The 20309-nt window shown below is 47.1% G+C and overlaps 1 protein-coding gene across 1 annotated transcript in view; it reads right to left on the bottom strand.

Moving 5' to 3' along the window:
• Positions 1-7508: 7508 nt before the first annotated feature.
• Positions 7509-20309, bottom strand: part of GPAT3 (glycerol-3-phosphate acyltransferase 3) — a 29570-nt gene continuing 16769 nt past the window's right edge. The window contains exons 3-12 of the mRNA XM_044428609.1: positions 19603-19873; positions 18100-18174; positions 16977-17066; positions 15480-15573; positions 13565-13680; positions 11933-11988; positions 10402-10487; positions 9730-9858; positions 9445-9524; positions 7509-8664 (exon numbers count right to left, since the gene is read on the bottom strand). Coding sequence (XP_044284544.1) covers positions 8544-8664; positions 9445-9524; positions 9730-9858; positions 10402-10487; positions 11933-11988; positions 13565-13680; positions 15480-15573; positions 16977-17066; positions 18100-18174; positions 19603-19873 — 1118 coding nt within the window. The 3' untranslated portion in view covers positions 7509-8543. The remainder of the gene's footprint in view (positions 8665-9444; positions 9525-9729; positions 9859-10401; positions 10488-11932; positions 11989-13564; positions 13681-15479; positions 15574-16976; positions 17067-18099; positions 18175-19602; positions 19874-20309) is intronic.

The raw sequence follows: 20309 nt of genomic DNA, 5'->3' as shown, positions 1-20309 counted from the left end.
TATGTGTGATTTTCCAAGGGAGAGCTGAGTGTCCAGAGATGAAAACAAAGCCCATAAGAGCAGGGATCCACGGCCTCACAACCATGGGCAAAACGCAGCCCTTCTGGAGGGTAATATACTGCTGTGTTAGCCTCAGTATTTTTGCCCTGGAACTCAGTCGCCAAGACTTTCCCCAGAATCGAATTCAGGCTGAAAGAGGCTTGGCGCCTTGCGAATACAGCAGTGGTCCTCAGCTTATCTGTTGCCAGGACTCACCTGGAACACCACTGTGTGGCACAGGAGCTGCTTCCAAGGTCATTTGGGTGGCAGCCCCATGATAAACAGCCTCTAGGCACTGTATGCTGAGACTACAGCCCTCCATGGGCTTGCGAGCCCTTTCCGGCCAGGTGCTGCACCCACTAGTAAGGCTCAGCACCTCTGCATAACCCTAAATGCAGCCTTTGGCCTGCCATCTCAGATTGGTTGGATTTGGGGGAGAAAGTGCCTGTCCAAGGCCACTTTCCTCCACAGCCCCCGTGGTCAGCTGCCTCTGAAAGTGGCGGGGGGCTCATCGGTGGCACCCAGAGCACTGTGGAGGGACGCCATCAGAGGTGGAAATTAGCAGTGCAGCTGTACATGTGCAAAGGCGTGTCTGGCCAGCCCAATCAGCTTTTTGTTCCCAGACAATTTCTGGGGTCCAGAAATGCTTCAAGAAGAATATCTGCTTTTATTCAGTGATTGATTGATTGATTGATTGATTGAGAAAGAGTATTTTTATGTCACCTGATGAACTTGTACTCTCCTTTCTTCCAAGCAGACCCAGACAATGGCTTACTAATGCAAGGCTTTATTTATGCAAAAGCCAATCAGTCTGGCTTAAAATGAAGTGCATCACAGAAGTCAATAAAAGAAGCAAACGCAGATAGAATACTAGCCATTAAAGAAGTGTTGATGCCAAACAAAACAGCCCCCCTCCCGTCCAAACTCCAGTCACCAGCATGTGCTGCTCAGGCAGATGGTCCTGCCCTCAGGCCAGACGTTAGGGCACCTGGCACATCTCAGGTGGGCTGCCCTCTGTAGGTGATGCTCAACCCTTCAGTTAGTGATACTGAACCACCCTCTTCCTCCCTTTGCTTTCCCACAGCGCCTGAACCTGGTTTCCTCCCAAGCCCCAGCTGCCCCCTGGCTTATCTCTGAGTCCACCGGCCTTGGCATCTCAGCTGGGGTTCAGAGGAGGACTTTCGGAATCCGTCCCTCCAGCTCTGAAGACTTCCTCTGGTGCTGGGCCTGGTCCTGCAAACTGAGCCACGTCGTGGGAAAGTCCACGAATGCTTGTAGACCCCCAGGTGCTCGTGCCTTCCCCAGGTGCAGAAAAGCATTGCAAGCGGGTGTGGCAGCCACCCTCCCTGGCAAGCAACCTTCTTCCCAACCTGCAGCTGCATTGCTTCTCCTGTCCGCGCACACACACATATACCAGAAATTTAATTTATGGGGGAAAACTTCCCTACGCCCACCCATCCGTGTGTGTGTGTGTGCACGCGCACACGCACACACTTTGCTTGCTTTATGGCTTCTCCCTGCATTTTTTTCTAGTGGCACCAATGAAATTGGAAGGAATTGCAGAAGTGAATAATCCTCCTCCAAAGGGAAACATGTGGTGAATTAAACTATTTCTGTGTCTTGTTGACCATGTCTGGCTGGTTGTCGTCTTTCCTTTTTAAACCAATTTGTCTTAAGAACCCATGTTAGAAGAGGTCACACACACAATGACAGAGTGGAGAAGGCAGAGACGAGCTGCGGGTGAGAGCGAGTGGGGAGGCGAGGGAAGGCAACAGACCGCCTGCCTGTCTGAATTAGTTTGGTGAGCAGTGAAGTTAGCATCATGCGAAATGAGGTCTTACATGCACCAGCTTCTTCATAAAGTAAATTTACCTTTTCATTATTATTTACTGAGCATGTCTCAATTTCATTTGTATGGATTTTATCCAGCAAATAATAAAAACGGTAGAGAAAATCTAATAAGACAGGGAAGGCAAGTATCATTTGGAGTCTGTATTCTGTTCTTGAGGTCATAAGTCTTTTCCCCATCCCACCACCACCCCCCTTTTTAAATTAAAGACTCATATTATGGGCACAACCCTGCTAGGCATCCTGCTATGAAAGCCCCCCTGAAATGAAGGGGAGCTACATGAGAACAGCACCACATCCTTGCAGTTGGGCCTCTGGCATACCAGCCTATGCATAACTTACCTGGGAATAAGTCCCATTCAATACAACAGGACTTGTTTTAGGTACACATGTATAGGATGACACTACTATATGTCACAATGGGTCCAGCAGAAGAAACAGCCTGCCAGTCCTGGCCCCATTGTTAGACCAGCCTGGATGCCCAGTGCAATAGCAGAGCCGGGGCTCGCAGGAAGGCGTCATCAGCCATTTTTGATTAGCAGGGACACTGCCATCCTGCTGAGACTTCCTTGTTCCCTCTGTGCTTATCCCCACAGGAGCTGGGGACAGGGGAGGGATTAATTTCCCCAGCAACATAGTGTCACCCCATGGTGTAATGCAAAGTATTTTGGGGTTTCCCGGTCTTGAATGGGCAGTTGGGTCCCCTTGGCTTCATGAAAGCCCTGCCCTGGTTGGAGATGAGACGTGCTAGGCCTAAGTTGTTTCGATGGACTTACCCAGAGGCATGGAATTTGGGACACTCGTGAGAGGCCTTTCTCTGCAGACCCTCACCTCCTGATGCTCACCTGCACCTCCACACTGGGCAGGGCTGCACAGGCATGACACCCCTGCTCATCGATCCTGGATGCCACACTGCAGTGCCATCTCCTTGACTTGGCCGTTTCAGGGTCCCTAGTGAAGTTCTCAGGCAGAGTGTAAGGATCAGGACCTTGGAAAGGGAAGGAGACATTTCAGAAGGATGTGATGAAGAAGGCATTCCTTGACACGGTCAGGAGATGACAGGTGAAAGTGGAGCGATTACAGAGTGTCCGGCAATCCCACTTTCTACCCCACAAGCAGCAGGAGTCACCTTGAGGGTGGAGCAAGAGGCTTTTCTGAAAATGGGGAAAGAGAGCAAATTTCAGCTTGAATTTGGCTCCTTATGTGGGCAGATGCTTCTCTTAAGGAGAATGGCATTAGGATTCATACTGTACTGTAACCTCTGAAGGCTCTGCTCCTAAAGAGTCATCTGGATCTGCTGGACAGGGAAGAGGGGAGAGAAAGGAAAACATGTTCCTTCTTGGGCTTTGGTCATCCAAAGCACCACCCTTCAGCAAGTCCTGGCAAATGGACGCAGCCGCTTCACACAGATTGGAACACTTCTCAGTCTGAAGCAGTGGAGCCTGGTGAACGTGGGCAGGAGAGAGCCCTCCCTATCCTGCTTGTGGGCAGCTGGTTGGCCACTGCGTGAACAGATTGCTGGACAGGATGGACCCTGGGTCAGATCCAGCAGGGTTTTTTAAGTTCCTAAGCCTGAAAGCAAAGCTCCTTCCGCCACCAGAGCGGGGCATCTCGTGCCTGCCCTTCTGAGTGGAGCCACACCTGCTCTTACCCCTACGTGTGGCTGCTGCCATGGTGTGCCCCCATAGCCCCCCAGGAGGGATGTCTTTCCATTGTATTCCCATGAGGGGGAGGGCTGTCCCACAGCCACAGGACCCTGTTCCTCAGCCAAGGTTCCATTTGGATGCCAGGAAGCCCTTCCTGACAGTCAGGACCCCAAGGGCGTGGAATGGGCTTCCCCGGGAGGTGGTGGAGGCCCCATCGGTGCAGGTGTTCAAGGATAGGCTGGACGTCCACATGGTGGACATGTCGTGAGCGGAGCCGGCTGGTGTCGGAGGTCAGACTAGATGGCCCAGGAGGCCCCTTCTGACTCGCGCTGTTTTCTATGTTTCTGTTTTCTGTGTTTCTACTGGTTTCCCTTGGCTTCCAGCAGTATGGCTGGGGTTTTCAATGTGGGACCCAGTGTTGGTGGGAACCTCTCTTGGGACTCACCAGACAAGCTGCCCCTCATATTTTTCCAAATAATTCCAAATAAATAAATATTTTCTTTTGATTGGGAGGGGCCAAGTGCTTCCCTCCACTGTGAAATTGATTTGCTTTCCAAAGCGTGGCTTTGTGTTTTGGAGCTCAGACCCCCCACCTGGAGACATTCAAGGTGGGCTCTCCCACACCAGAGACATTCGGAAAGAACCTGGACAGCCATCTGAGTGGGACGGTGTAACTTGGTGTCCTGCAGCAGCAGGGCGGTGGACCCGATGGCCTTCATGGCCCCTTCCAGCTCTACTATTCTAGGATTCTATGACCTCTGAGCTGCACTGGGCAAGTTACTTTTCTTATAGCACTGCTAGTTTCCTTCTTGGAAATGACGGTTTGTGCCCTCGTGTATGAGAAGGTGGGGCTGAGCATCCCCTCCCTGCAGCCGCTAAAGTGGCGCTTGCCGCTGTCTCGATCTGGGCTGCTGCAGGGCTCCTCCTGCTGGCCAAGCACCAGAATAACAGCCCTGGCAGTTGCAGGATTGGTTCCAGACTCTTCTGCTGCTGCAGCCTAGGCCTTCATGAGCCCCACCTGGGAGCCCTGGGGAAGAGCTATTTTCAGACTGGCTCTTCCCCCCCAGAAGCTGCTGCTGCAGCAACAGCAACTCCAGTGGGCCTTGCCTGAGCCTTCTCCAAGATCCCCGCTCCTTCTCATGCTGTGTTCCTGGTTCCTCACCTCTGGCTCATGTTGACCATGCTCTCATTTACTGGACTGCATTGTGATGGACTCCTGTTTTTGACCTTGGTCTGCTTGGTGTTGTAACTTGGCCTTGTGGCTTGGACTGGGGATTGGCCTCAGGTCTTATACCACCTTGCCTGGTGGTCCTGGTGTCTTTGCCCATTATCAGACGGCCTGCGCCCCGGATGGATGCACAGCCCCAGAGCTGCAGCTGGCTCAGAAAGAGCCTTGCCAATGATGAGGGCAGGGGGAGGCCACTTCTAGTACGGAACCCCAGCTGTGTCCTCGGTGCTCCTTCCAAGCTGGGGCGCTGAATGATCCTATGGCCTTCCAGGCAGCACCTGGCAGCCACAGGATGGCATTTTAATCATGCTTCTGGAAAATGAGCAGGTAGCACAGAGATATCAATTTGAAAAGGGCTTGAACATTCAGCCTCCTTTTCTTGAAGCCTACATATAAGTTACATGCCTCTCACACAGGAGAAAGCATTCTAAAAATTTGGGTGCAAAGGGATACCAATTTGGGAGCACCTTGTGGGCACTGAGTGCTGGGTTAGGGTCCCCAGCTGCATTGGCCCTTTAAGCAATTCTGCCCCTAGTGACTCAAGATTCCACTTCAGCCACATGGACACTTTTAAATTACTTAAAATCAATGGACAGATTTTTAAAAAGCATACCCCTAGGCACCCCTTAGCATGCATGCCAAATTTCAGATGTCCGGTTTCACTGTCAGGGCCCTATTCTCCTAACCCACAGACAGACAATATCGTCCTTTGCTGGTATAGATTACTTGGCGTTCTACAGCCAACAAGACTTTCTTGGCCTTTCTTCTTCTCTGAGGTTTGTTGCCAACAGATTCTTCAGGTCTATAATCTCAGCACATTTAGAAGGATGCTTTGGTGTACCAGCATTTTGTTCCTTGTTTGCTCAGTTTTCATTTGCTTTGACTGATATTTTGTTGTTATAAAATATATGTTTATTATCCACTCTGAGAAAGTGTAGGGTTCAAAAGCAGATTATGAACTTTTAAAAGAAATATTTCAAGGAAAGGAATATTTTTTAAAAAGAAAAAAGGATGTGACATTGAACAAAAGGTGGTTGTTGCATATACTAGCTTTTGAAGTGAGTTATACGATAGGAGTCAAAATTTTAAAAATGCAATACAAAGTGAAATCAGATTGATTTATGGTACAGGCCCAAATGGAAGCCCTGTGCAGTACAACTCTATGCATCTGTGTGTGTTCGGTTATGCTTACCTCCAGGTAAGTGTGCACAGAATTCCAGCTAGACGGAGAATGCTCGGAATCGTGGAACTTTTTTCCATATAAACTTACAAAGGATTGTCTCCTAAATCTCTACCCCCGAAATCCTTGGAACGTCAACATGCAGGATTCTTCAGCATGCGGAAAAGAATCCTGCACCAGGAACCTAACTACACATCGCCTCATCATTTCCAACACGCATGAAGGGTCGGAGAAGCAGGAAATAAAATGGATTTCCCCATAAAATTCTGTCATTTTGTAATTGAGCGGCTTATCAGTGATTCAGAACTGCATATGCAGCCTCTTGAATCGAAATAATTTGCAGTACTGCCACCCTGTGGCAAAATCCCGTATTTATTCATCCTTGCCTCGTCCTTTGGTTTTGAATAGGTTATTTTGGAATGCATGTGCTCAGTAGGATCAGATTGTTACCAGAGAGGTCCGGTGGAGTGTGACCACCTCACCTGTTGTTCTGTGCCAGCAAAACTCACACATCTATCCTCACTGAAGACCAACAGGCTCACCTGGACCACTTTGTTAAGGTTCCTGGGTGAAACAGCTCCCTGTATTTGCAGTCTCCCACACAACGCCCATGGACTAACTCATGGCATCCACTGCATCCTCCACCTTCTCTTTTAAAAACACATTTTTGTTTCTAGTAAAAAGCAATGGTTGGTGTGCATATTACTCCATGGGAACCTAAGGTTTTTTTTAATGAACACACGGATGGGCTGCAGCCTAGCTCTTTAATTTTGTGCATGCCCTGACACCCAGAAAAAAGGTAAGGTGGGTTGGTATGCAAGATCCTGGGACTCGAGCAGGTATCACAAGGAAGATGTTTCTCCTGTTTGTTTGGTTTCCACAAAATGGGCATGTTGCTGTGCTTTCTGGGACTCAACGTGGGATTTGGCGTCTGGGGATTCCATCGCACCACTTCCGCAGGGTCAGGTGGTCTTTCTCTGCACCTCACTAGTTTGTAGGCTCAGGAGATTAGCTTCAGTGCTTGGACAAGATGCTTAACTTGTAGTCAACACTTTCCATGAAATGGGTCTTCTATGGAGATGCCCCCAACTTCACGGCAACTATTTTGAAAGGGATCTCCAGCATTCCAAATATGCCCAATAGTCTGGGACTCCTGGTCTCAGTGCTTTGCATCTTTGGAATCTTCTGGACCAGTTTTACATACATAGTATGCCTTCCTTCATTTCTAACCCACTCAGGTTTTTCCTATCTTAATTTTGCAAGCACTGCAGAAGCCCCTAGACAAGTAAAAAATGAAGGACTGCAATGCCCTTGCCCAAACTTGTTACCAGTAGGATGTTCCTAAAGTGCAGGAAGGAAATACAGTTTCCCCAGTATCTCCAGGTAGGGTTGAGAAAAATTCTCATCTAAAACCTCAAGGAGATGCGAGAATTAGGCAAAGGTTCTTTATGTACACAATTATAGAGGCCAGAGGATTTGCATGAGCTCGACCCAGGTTTTTTTTCCAAAAAAATAACCAAAACTGCAAAGTAGGCACAGCGATGGACAAGGAATAATAAGAAAAAGGTGACAGTAGTTAGAAATATAGAATTTATTTCAATTTACAATAAGGCAACATGACATCTCAGACAGTTAAGTGACAGATACACAAATAAGCTGTTGCCAACACAGTCTATGAGAGCAGTGCCTTCACAGAACACTTATTTCCCTCCAGTGTGTGTCCTTCCCCTTCCTCCTTTCAGTCTTGTATTTTGAAGGGGCAGCACTGGTTTGCAAGGTTGGAGCTTGTTACAGTACTGGCTCGTTCTCCGGTGCAGAGGGCGGGGGTGGGCAGATCCCCAGCCTCTACTGAATACGGTTCCACACTGTTTTTCAAAGATGGTGTGGGTTTCTACAAGAAGCAAACTCCAAAAAAGAAAACGTCTGCAGGCTGTTCTAATTCTTCATTACAAACTGGCAAGGATAAAAACCACCCAGTTCTCATTTCCCATTTATCTATTTAGCCTGATAATAAACTCGGATATTGAGTCCCTCCCTGAAACATTTACTGAACACCACCAACAAAGAAACACCAGTGAAACAACCTTGGAAATGTACAACCATCTATTCAAACACACAGCGGTCCCCCAGGGAGAACACCACTTCCCCCACACTGGCTCCGAGGAGCTCCCAGGGTCACCCAGGGGCTTGCTGAGAGCTGCCATCTAATACACCTGGAAGGCACCAGGTTGGAGAAACCTGCCCGCAGGAACATTTGTTCAAACGTTCCCTACTGATGTGAATGACACGACCGTAATTCGTACAATAAAACAACTTGATTCTTTAAATTAGCAATATTTTATGTACATTACCCTTGTGGGCTAAGGTTCAAAAGCTTCACCCCATTTTAAGCACTGGGATGCTCCGATAGCCAATTCTCTTTTCCAGGCGTCAAAAGCAGGAATCCACCGGTGGAGGGCAGCAAATGGACAAGCACAAAGCAACGTGCTCCACTGCTCGCACTTGGTGGTTTTATTTATTCATTCAATCATTCTAATGGGGGGCGGGGAGAATCCACACTTGTCTACAGTGATCAGGCAGGAGAAATGTCAGCTGCAAGCAATCAGTTCGTGTCCGCTAGCCGAGCTGAAGATGCTCCATTCCCTATTATCATCTTGCTGTAGTTCTTCTGCTCTTCCTCCTTAAAAGTTTCCTTCACTTTGTCTCTTTTCAAACCTCCATCCCTGAAAGAATAGAGCAGAACAAGAAACATATACGATGTCAACAGGCTATTATTTCTATACCATCCAACAGCCAAAGCTCTCTGCACAGTTCACAGCGATTTGGTGAGTCTTAATCCCCAGCATTCACAACAGACTTTGGTGGCCTCCAACAAGTTCAAAGCTAGCTTTGGCTAGAGTGTCAACTGCAGCCCTTCCTGATACGAAGCCCTTCTCTCCTAAAGCAGGGATGCTGCACTTCAGGACAGGGGGCCCAATCCAGTCCATCTGCAGTCCTGCTCTGGTTTTCCAAGGTCCCCTGCCTCTAGCTTCACCCACTTTCCTTCCACCCCTGATTGTTTGGTGGTTTCCTCAACTTCTGAGCGTTTTGTTTCCCATTCTAAAAAGATGACATACCTCTCCTAAGGCTTAGTTTGTTGTTGTTATGTTCATCAAGTCATCTCTGACTTATGGTGACCCTGTGAATGAAAGCCCTCCAACATGCCCTTTCTGTGACAGCCCTGCTCAGCTTTGTAAACTCAAGGTTGTGACTTCCTTTATGAGGTCAACCAACTCCTGTTTGGTCTTCTCCTTCTTCCGCCTCTGACTTGCCCTGGCATAATGGTCTTCTCCTGGCAATAAAAGCTTTAAGCTGATCATCTTGCCCTACCCATGTTTGCCTTTGGTCCCGAACACAACAGGAATTCAGGCACACAAAAGCACCTCCAAAACTGAATTTACTCCTCAGGCTGAAAATGATTCAAGGCTCCTGCCTCAAAGGCAGAAGCTCATTTTTGTTCTCACCAAGGCAATTCAGTAAGCCCTCCTTGGCGTGCGATGGCAGACTTCACTCTGTTGGCAAATTGAACAGCATCCTCTCCGTTCTGCAAACAAACCAACACGCAGTTAGAATCCAGTTATCTGCAACCCACATGAACCCAGTAGGGAGGTTGGCTTTTATGAGAGAGTAGACGTGAAGCAGAGAAGGGTTTCTGCTCCATCGCCACCAAAACATAAGAGCAGCTCCACCAGGCAAAGATGTTTCTGAGTGTCACAGTCAACCATGTCTATGATGGGGGCAGAAGGTACCTCTCTTGTCACTGGTGGCATGTACCACACATGGCAGACAATGGCCCAGCTGGTCATGATTCGCAGGAGGTAGCTCACGATGCCATGCTTGCTGCTGTTCCAGAAGGCATCTCCGAACTGCGGGTCATACTGCAAAACAACAGATTGGGGGGCACTGTCATTCCTTAACCCGACAGGAAAAGGCCCTGCCAATCAGGATACTACAATTAGGGGCATCCTTCTAATCTGTGTGCAAAAAGTTAAACATCTACAACTCCTACAGCAGTTTAAATGAGAACGGGAGAGCATCCTGATGGATCAGACTTGTCCAGTTCGGTATCTGGCTTCCACAGCGGCCAACCAGGTGCCTTCCAGCTGGACCGAGTGCTACTCTAGCTTCCCTTTGGCTGAGCACAGGCTAATTTTGCTGGCAATCCAGATGACGGCAGAACAGACCCGGCTCAGAAAAGGCTGCCGACTGCACGAGACACTGGTGCGGTCCCCCTGCTCCTGGACACCTGTCCTCTTCCCAGGTAGGGTCGCCTCCAGGCCGTGAAGGGTTTGTGGAGGCCATTTCCAAGCATGCACATTCGGACACTGCAACTAGTGGAGGAATGTCTTAACCGCCTGCAAGCGCATCATCTGCTCCTGTGCTGCCTGCCCCACGGGGACAACATGTTTCCACACTCTTACCTTGATGGCAACTGGATAGATGGTGCCACCTATTTCAAAGCTTCCCTTTTTAAACATCATTACTGAGGTGTTGTTTATGCAAGTACCTAATCAAAGAGGGGGAGAGAGAACAACACATGGGTGGTCAGTAAGAAACACACACACACACGCACACGCACACACACCCCATGCAGCAATCGAGTGGCTGCAGCCGGCTGCACAACTGAAAACTTTCCTAGGATTATCCTCCCATTCAGCTGAAGCAGCAGCCAGTCCCTTTTGGCAGGTGAGGCCACCTTGTCTTCAAGGAAAGCCCGCTCGCACCTGAGATGCTACGTTCCCCTCCCTTCCTCTACCTTGGCAGGAGACCAATGGCCTCCCGTGAGCACCTGGGTCAGCCCAGTCTTAGAACAGCCCCCCGTGTCCCTAGCTGTGAACAGCCATGTTGTCGCTTCCGGTCACTCATTCCTTGGCTCCCCTCTGCAGCACAGGTGCACATGGGTGCGCACACGAAGGCATGGAGGGGAAAGGGAGCCTTGCCTCACGTCCCCTTGGCTGAACGCCCAGCAGCCCCACTTCCTTAACATTCATGCTTTCAGGGGGAACATCTAAAAGGGGAGCAGGTGCATGTCCTAGTTGTACAAACAACTAGGTATTTAACTAGCAGTATTTTAAATGTTAATATTATTGAATTTTATTTGGCCAGGGTGGCTTGTTTTATAGTGTATGTTTTATATTATATATTTGTATTTTGTTGTATATATTTTAAAATGTTATTTTAATTTTTTGTTGTATGCCGCCCTGAGGCTTCGGCGAATGGGGCGGCATAAAAATGTTTTAATAAATAAATAAATAAATAAATAAACACAGAGCCAGAGCTGGGGAAACTTGACCTGGGGCCCCAGTCCAGTCCTCCCGGGGCTTCCAAAATAGTCACACTCCTTTTTCCCAACCACCAATGAGTTTCTGAGTGTCCAGGCAGGTTTCCCCCACACCCTAATGGTTGAAATGCCTCTTCTAAGTCGTGTTGACCAGCAGGAAGAGCTTCAAGACAAAATGTGCTAGATTGGTGGGGGGTATGTTGGCCCCCTCCCCTTTGCCTTCATCCCCAGCACTGCTGGAATGTGGCCTCTGAGAGCTTCTCTGGCATTGAATGAGGGTGCCCACCTCTGGCATAGAGTGGCCTGCAGGCAGCCAGGTTTCCTGCCTAGTGAGAGCCCTTCATTCCTCCTCGTTCAGTTGTTGTGCTTAAGGGAGGGAGCCAGGCTGACTGATGAGGCAGGCGAGCGCGGCCCTACTGTCCCCCCCACGTGCTTACTATATATGGAGGACTGAGGGAAGATTCAGTGAGTGAATGAGACTATCATTTTCAACCATCTTTTGCCTGTAAAAGCACAGGATCCAGACCACTTGGTGACATTCCACTAGGCTGTTGAAATACTCAGCCTGAGAAGGGTTCTGGCAGCAAAGGACAAAGCCCAAGGCCAGCATTTTTGATCTCTTAAAAGCAACATGAGCAAAACAAACAGGGGTTTATGGGTTGGGGGATTACCTTCTGGAAAAATTAAGATGGGCAGCTTGTCCTTACTGGAAACATGTTCCCTCAATCTAAAATTTAAAAAGGAGAAATACTTCAGTTCATCTCAGTCCTGCGAGGTGGTATTTCATAGGTCCTTCCCCAGTGCTTCTTGATACTTATTTTCAGAGCACTTTTACAGATCCTGTACATCACAAGGCAAGGTCTTCAGTCGAGAGAGGAAGGAAAGATCCTCAGCAGAACTCAAGGATCCACTCCAGGTCACATTCAGAATTTAAGAGTCAGATACACATAGTATATATCAGCCCTCACCAACTAGGTGCCTTCCAGATGCTCCAAGGTAAAAGTCCCATCAGCCCCAGACAGCACAACCATGTCCTGCTTTTGTGCTTTTTCACTGGTATCTGGTGGGAGCAGACCAATCGTATGCTTTTGATCTGATCCACCTTACTTCCTAAACTTGCGCTGAGAATGATAGGAATTGTGGGTCAAGGGATCTGGAGGGCATGAGGCTGGAGAAGGCTGGCACTAATTTAGAACAATGTATTGTGCTTAACTTTGTTTTAATACCATATAATGATGTATACAGTAAGGTTTTAAATCACCAAGGTCTTTTTTTAAACCAAAGAGATTTGTGCCTTTGAATTGCAGAACCAAAACCATTTAATTAATGGTTTGCGAACAGTTTCTACTTGTGGAATAGAAGCTCCTGAAGAATATTCATGTGTGGTCTCATGGAGATTGAAGCCCAGGCCAAAAGGACACAAATCTGCCTAAAAAGTGCATATGCCAATTCATCTTTATATGAAATTAAAAACTAATTGCTGGCATTTACTTAAATTTCACAGAAGGCAAAGTCAGTCAATTAATTTCATATAATAATTGCCTCAAATTAAATAAATGCTTTAATTTGCACCCTACCCAGGATCATTTCAGAGCAGAAGTGGAATGAAGTAAATAAATAGTTCCCATTCCATTGCAATTAATTTGCAATTTTTCACCGTCACACGCTCTCTTCCCTTCTTCCCACATCTCCCTCTTTTCCTCCTACAGGAAATGGTCCCCACACCACATGCAATTAAGCTTAAAGGAAATATTCCACCGGCATCAGTGCATACATTAGGCCTCTGTGAACTATTTCCAGAACAAAGGTCTCACAAGCCCAGGCACAGCAGTAGCTCTAAATCCCAGTGTAAGAAAAGGGGAGACTCTGCCACATATTCAGCTTTCAAATGGCATCTGATTCAGGGAATTAAAAATTCTCCCTTGCCAACCGTTGCACAATGTGGGAGGCCTGCCCCATCCAACTTCCCATACAAGTTATACATGCTAAAAACTTGCATCTTGGGACTGAGGGGGTTGCATGACAGTGTGTCCAGAGACAGAAGAGCAATTATTGGGTCTTGCAGGTTAGAAAGGAGAAAGAGTATAGGCCTGACCCTCAATTTAGCCAAGAACCTCACGGAGGATCACGAGCCCAAGTACAGTCTAAATGCAACTGACTATCCATGGGTAACTTCCAGGATAGCACAAGAACCAGTGAGCATTTGTAAGGCACAAATATTTGACCATTAGAACATGCAATGGCAGAACATTGGAACATGCAATTAGTTTCAAGCCCTGGGCCAAAAAGAAAAAGAATTCTACCTTTTTGTCACTAGATGGCGATCTTTCATTTCGGACCGTTCAAACCAGACGTGCGGACAGGCCTTGACGGTGGCTCTTTGAATGACGCCCATCAGGCCCCCATGAGCCTGGCCAACCTGAAAGCCCCACAAGCGACAACCAACCTGATTAAATCGACCTGGCTTCCCGCAAGATAGTTCCCTTTAGCTAAATAATGAAACAAGGGGTGTGCAAACTTTTAGGAATAGTTTGAGGAACCGTCCTGGACACCAGCAGAGAATGGCAACCACGAAATGTGAGGTACAGAGCAAGAATAGTACTGTCAATTCTTTGCTTTGCAAGGGAATCTATGCAAAGGTAAAATGAAGCTCCTCAAATACTATTCCTTAGAATCTACACACAATGCCTCCAGGAAGCATTAAACGCAACATATTTACCCTACTCTCCCTTTTCTATCCCCTCCTCTATTTCTCCCATATCAAATTTTAGATTGTAAACTCTTCCCAGTTGCAATGTATGGCTGTGAAAGTTGGACCATGAGGAAGGCTGAGCGCCGAAGGATTGAGGCCTTTGAATTGTGGTGCTGGAGGAGACTCCTGCGAGTCCCTTGGACCGCAAGGCGATCAAACTGGTCAGTCCTAGAGGAGATCAACCCTGACTGCTCTTTAGAAGGCCAGATTCTGAAGATGGAACTCAAATACTTTGACCACCAAGTGAGAAGGACTCCCTGGAGAAGAGCCTAATGCTGGGAACAATAGATGGCAAGAGGAGAAGGGGACGGCAGAGGATGAGGTGGCTGGATGGAGTCACTGAAGCAGTTGGTGTGAGCTTGAGTGGACTCCGGGGGATGGTGAAGGACAGGAAGGCCTGGAGGAATGTTGTCCATGGGGTCGCGATGGGTCGGACATGACTTCGCGACTAACAACAACAACAACAACAACAAACTCTTGGGGCAGAGAACCTGTTCAATGCCCAGTATGCTTTCTCTCTCCTTTCTTTCCTTCTCGGTCTTTGCGTCAGATGTAGCAGTCATACAATTAACAAAAAGCCATAGAACAAAACAGAATCAATGGCCTGTGCATAAAACACGCCACCAAGATAAAATCGTGAAGCCTGGGTGAGCACATCCCATTATTTTTGCCCAGTGTCAGGCGACATCAGGGGCATTTGGAGCCACTAAGACTGGATCTTCCGCCATAATCTTGATGGACAAAATGTGCCCTGGCTAAGCGTGAAACTGCTGGCTCTTCTCTGCGTTCGCAAAGGGCTGTGTGGATGCGAAAGGCCGTTTTCTCCATTTCATCCTAGATCTGCCAACACCAGATCCTGCTCACTGACTTCCAGGTTACGCAGTTCTCCATGTGAGCAGGGGCTAAGTTTTCCTGGGGCTCCACCCTCTTTTGGAGATGGGTGGCTCCTTCTCTCCACAGTCTTATCCTGGCATTCTCGACTGTTTCATCACAGTTTCCAGAGAAAGTGTTTTCTTGCCTTTACTCAGGGGAGTGCAGGGAAGTAGCCAGAAAATGAGTATATGTTACTCACTGTTTGTTGGCGATGCTTAGCATCTGTGAAATGGCTCTCCTAAGTCTTAGTTACTGGCATTCAGATTTTAAAGATCACAATCATTTTACCTTTGGGCACAATGTAGCTTCTCCAAAACTGAATTAAGCCCTCAGGTGGAATGAGCTACTGTACCCCGTCTTCAATGAAACACCCAGTCTAGTGTGTTTTCATACTGTTAGTGGATGCTGATGTTACTTAAGCATCATCTTCTCTTCCTTAAATTTCCCACCAAGAAAAAGCTCAATTCAGAGAGTGACTTCTTCATAGTTACAGGAAACTAGGAAGCAACAAAGAGCCCATGACAGCTTTTTAAAAGTGTTTTCACAACTCTGGATTACTGCAGTTACAACAAATTCACACTGCTCTGACGTACCATTGCATAACAGCCATCATTCGTCAAGATTATAACATCGATTGGAGATGTGTGGTTTGCAACACAAATACCTCCCTTCTGGGGCTTGTTCTCTCTGCAATAAGAGGACATGAATTACCCACAGCTTTGTGGTATAGTAATGCTATGATTTCTGGACTTCCCAACAAGGTTCACATTAGTATTCAACACACTAACACATCCCTAAAAGCATAACCTGTACATTTTTAAAAAAATATATACCTTTTGAAAAATATTTGGTGTTTTTCAAAGCTGTAATTTTCTAGCACAAGGAGCACTTTGAACATTACACAGGCTTTAAAAAACACACTTCTAAAGCAACCACAATTAAAACAGCATACAAAAAGCAGCATACAATATAAAAAGATGCCTGTTAAACACTGGTCTGGTTTCAGGAATAATTATTAGCCTGTGACTGACTAGTTTTTCATTTGCCTATGAAAGGTATTAAAAGGAAGAGCCCCAGCAAGCCTCAGGTCCCACAAAGTAGGGGAAAACAATGGAGACAACCTTAAGAATGCTACAGATATCACTTAAGAAAGCATATCCATGTAAGACACATTGAAGCTTTTCTAAACTATAACCTCACAAAGTGGCATGTGAAGAGACACTTCAGAAAGGACTATATGAATACATCCTATCACTTCTGCGCACTTACAGAAGGGGAGCAGTGGGGAGATAGGTCTTCAAGACTTGCTCTGTGGGAACGAGGAATACGGCCAATCAGAAGATAACCCAGATGCTCTGGAGGTTCACCAAGGAATGCCCATGTGCCCACCAACCTAGCCAAATCTTACCAATCTGACAGGTGGAAGGCAGCATTCCTTTAGATGAGGAATGGGCAGGAGTTATATCACCAGACGTTTGTGACTTCAGTTTAGGCCACTATTCCAAATAGGAGGGGCCACCACCAGTAAGGCCTTGCCTTTGTCAGCACCCACTTCACCTCCAAAAGAAACGGGACCTGAAGACGCTCCTCAGGAGAGCATAGGTCACATGGGAGTAAATAAGTCAATAGGTTGTGACCGGTACATGTCCTAGTAGACAGTTCCATAAGATGCACAGCAATTCCCTTGTTTTCTTACTGGGTGGAGGTGTAGTCCTTAAGATCTGGTACACATGGCATGCAGAATGAGGTGCAAGAATCCCGAGGTGACAGACTAGACTGTACCACTTCAGCCTGCAGACGGAGAACATCATTTCCGACTGCTGCCCACCTTAAACACAACCCCTCTTTTTCAGTAACAAGCAACACCGAGCACACGAGGGAGCAATGGAGAAGCTCAGCACACCGCTTGCAGGAGACTTTTATGGAGAGCATGTTTAGAACCAGTGATCCCTCGCATCTAGTCTGCAGTGGTACAATCAGTTCTACATGATGTGTCGGCTAGGCTGAAGTCTTTGCTGCCACCTCCAGCACTCTGTGCCACGCTGCGTCTGCCAATCTAGCTGTGGTACTGGAAGAGTGATTTCACTCACTTATTATGGTAGTAAATGTTGCCGGAGAGCGCTCTGACCAGAATCCGGGAGCATGTCAGATGGACAAGGTCACTCAGCCAGTCTTTGGTTCTGCAAGGCAGGGATATTCAGGAATGAGAAGTTTGGAAATGGGCCATACCCATTCCCCTCAATCGCCGAGTGCCAGCGGCAATTGTAACACAGTGATCCCCCTCCTCTTAATGGCCAGAGCAAGTCAACATGCTTTTCCATTATTCTGTCTGTCTGTCTGTCTGTCTGTCTGTCTGTCTTTCTTTTCATTCATTCATTCATTCATTCATTCATTCATTCATTCACTATAGTCCTCCCCATAGAATGTATGAAAGTTATCTTAGGATTGCATCAGTACAGAAAGAAAGAAATGAAATTCCAAAAATACAGACCATAATTATTTTGCATATATTCAAGCCTAACTTGTACTAATTGAGGCTTATTCTAGAAGAGTAGCTGCTCTGAGTTTGAGGAGTGCCAGACAATTGTTTTGTGCTCCAACAGACTAACAAGTTTAAGTTTATTTATAAGCAAGAGTCTCTTGTAGTTTCTCAATCTCTAATCCAAACGATTTTCTGCCCACATATTGATGAATGGAATAAGCTTCCCGATCTAAATCAATGCAAGGCTGTGCATTGCTCACATTATTCTGAGCATCTCTTTGGTTCTGCAGGGCCATCAAATGTAAAGACAATGAAGCTCTGCTTAACAACAGCTGAAAGCTTTCTACAACTGTGGAAAAGGAAGTCACCGCCCTTCCTCCTCAAATCTCTGCCTCTCATTCTATGTCCATCTCTCATGCATGGCAATGCATCATACTCAAGTATGCCATAATAATCCTTCATAGTAGAGACCAAGGGCAGGCAGGGTCCAGGCCTGGGCAACAGATGGCTTTCCCTGCCACACCTCAGATTGTACAAAATATCTTTTGGCGAGCTGACAGCATTCGCTATCAACACTCTGTTCTTACAGTTCTATGAGGAAGCACTGTCTGCATACCTGGAACAATACCATCACAGATGCAAGATATCTGCCTAAGATGGAATCAAGCATATCCTACTTTTAATTCATTTTGCTCAAGATTTTTTTTATGAATGCAAAGAGATTCACTTACACCCCATTTGGCAGCTGCCCTACCAGCGTGGTGCCCACAATCATAGAAATAATTCCAATGGCCGCCAAGACAGCACTGAAAAATAAAAGGAAGAAGCTAAATGAATTCCCATCTGAGATGAGCAGACCCTGCTAGGAGCATAAGAAAAGACATGTTGGATCAGACCCAGGGCCATCTAGCCCAGCATTCTGTTCACACGGTGCAGCCATCATGGAGAACATGAATTCAAGAGCACCTTAAAGTCTACAAGAGAAGAGCATGTCCAGTAAGTTTGCTCCCTCCTCTATTAGAAAATTAATATGCATTATGTATCACATCCACATGTTGCCTTTCTTGCATGATGGAATGGAAAATAGCATGCATAGGCTTCCTAAGAAGGTCTCCCATCCAGGCACTGACCAGACCCAGACCTGCTTAGTTTCAGCAAGCATGCGGCGTCATGTGCCACTGGGCCAAGTCCCTATGTAATAAATCTAACTGGTACGTCATATGTGTGAATGCCAGACTCCAAAGGCACCATTCAGCTCATGCCCAACTTCAGAAGGCAGCTGTGCTAGGCCCCAGAAGTCAACAAAAGCCACACCAAAGAGGTCACAAGAACCCCAACAGCATCATTAAATAGATATGTTCTGTATTATTTCTTTAGACTTAGTGGGCTTACTGCTCTCTTCGAGCAGAATCCAATGCCAAAATTGAGTATAAATCTCCAGCATAATTTTCTGGCATGCAGCTTAGCCTGTTAACTGAGCAGAGGATTCTAGGGTGAGCTTGGGCACCTGTGAACATCACAATTTAAAATGGCACACAGTGATGGCTGCTTTACTGGGAAACCCCAGTATCCTGAAGGTGGCCTAGTTCTGTCCCTCGACTGGGGATTTTGCCACTGATTTGTTGCAAAGGGAGCCTACACCCCAAGTTGATCCGTCCCTTCAATGACCGTTCCTGCAGCATGTCGGAAAGGCAACCAAGCGCAAACACCAAATCATGACATAGCTTTAGAAACGTACATTTTGTGATCACAGTATATAGGCATTTCTATTTATGGGGGCTGACTTCCCCTAGATCAGGGATAGGGAATGTGCGCCCCACCTGCAGATGCTGTCAGACTGCAACTCCATCATCCCTCAGGATTGGCTATGCTATCCAGGGCTGATGGGAGTTGTAATCCAACAACATCTAGAATGATATGCAGTCCCTTCTCTGCCTTAGATCTTTGCCAGCATGTGAATGTGTAGGCCAAACATCTGGAAGGCCACAAGCTGCTCATCTCAGGGCTGGAAGGAGGATGTGGCAATGAGACCAAACCCATGAGAAGAAGCCCGCTGGACCAGACCAAAAGGCCATCTAGCTCAGCAAGCCATCACACGCTCCTGGTCTTCCTGAAACAGCTGCTACGTTCAGGACACACGATACTGAACAAGACAGAACCACCACCCAACATGCATAAGCTCCCTCTGTGTGCACATACACACGTGCAAGACACACACACCACACTGAACTTACCGAAGAGGCAGCAGTAAGCAATACCGCACCAGGACTCCAATAACCCACACGATAGTCAGCCGTAAACTGATGTAATGGAAATTAACATTGGTCCTCGTGAGGAGATTCCAGGAGACCAGCTCCTCCGAGGTGAACCTTTGAGTGACTTCATCTTCCACAATCGCTTCGAACCCCTTTTTGCAGAAATAAAAAATGTCCGAGAGTTCAAAGTCCCCAGAGCGGAGGCCAGCGATTGCATTCTCCATTGTGGTTGGATCTCTCTGTATGATAACTTCAGAGAAAGGCAGAAGGGAAGGGGAAGGAGAGAGAGGTTATAGCTGGATGAGAAGGTTAAAATGCAGCTCAGCACATCAGTTTGTGTGTTTTTGTTTATTGCATTTCTCAACTGCCCTTCTGAACAAACCAGGGAAGTTTACAAACAGTCCATTTTCTCCCAAGCAAGTTCTTGGAATACTCAGCACCATTTTCACGAACAATTTAAACTCGTGATTTAAGAAAGGAGTTTGCCAATGTTCTGTCTAGGACAGGGATGGACAACTTGTGGCCTTCCAGATGTTGTGTCTTACCACTCCCATAATCCCTTGGCTTCACTGTGTAGGACTGATGTGAGTTGCAGCCAAAACAGATGGGAGGGCCCCAAGTTGCTCTCCCTGGGATCTAAGGGAATGATGCCCTCAGGAAGAAATATTGCCTTTCAAAGTCATGTT

This window comes from Varanus komodoensis, unplaced genomic scaffold (assembly GCF_004798865.1).
Source record: "Varanus komodoensis strain SLA01 unplaced genomic scaffold, ASM479886v1 scaffold2, whole genome shotgun sequence".
Classification (NCBI taxonomy): Eukaryota; Metazoa; Chordata; class Lepidosauria; order Squamata; family Varanidae; genus Varanus; species Varanus komodoensis.
The sequence above is the reverse complement of the archived record's forward strand: the minus strand, read 5'-3'. Positions and strand labels throughout refer to the sequence as shown.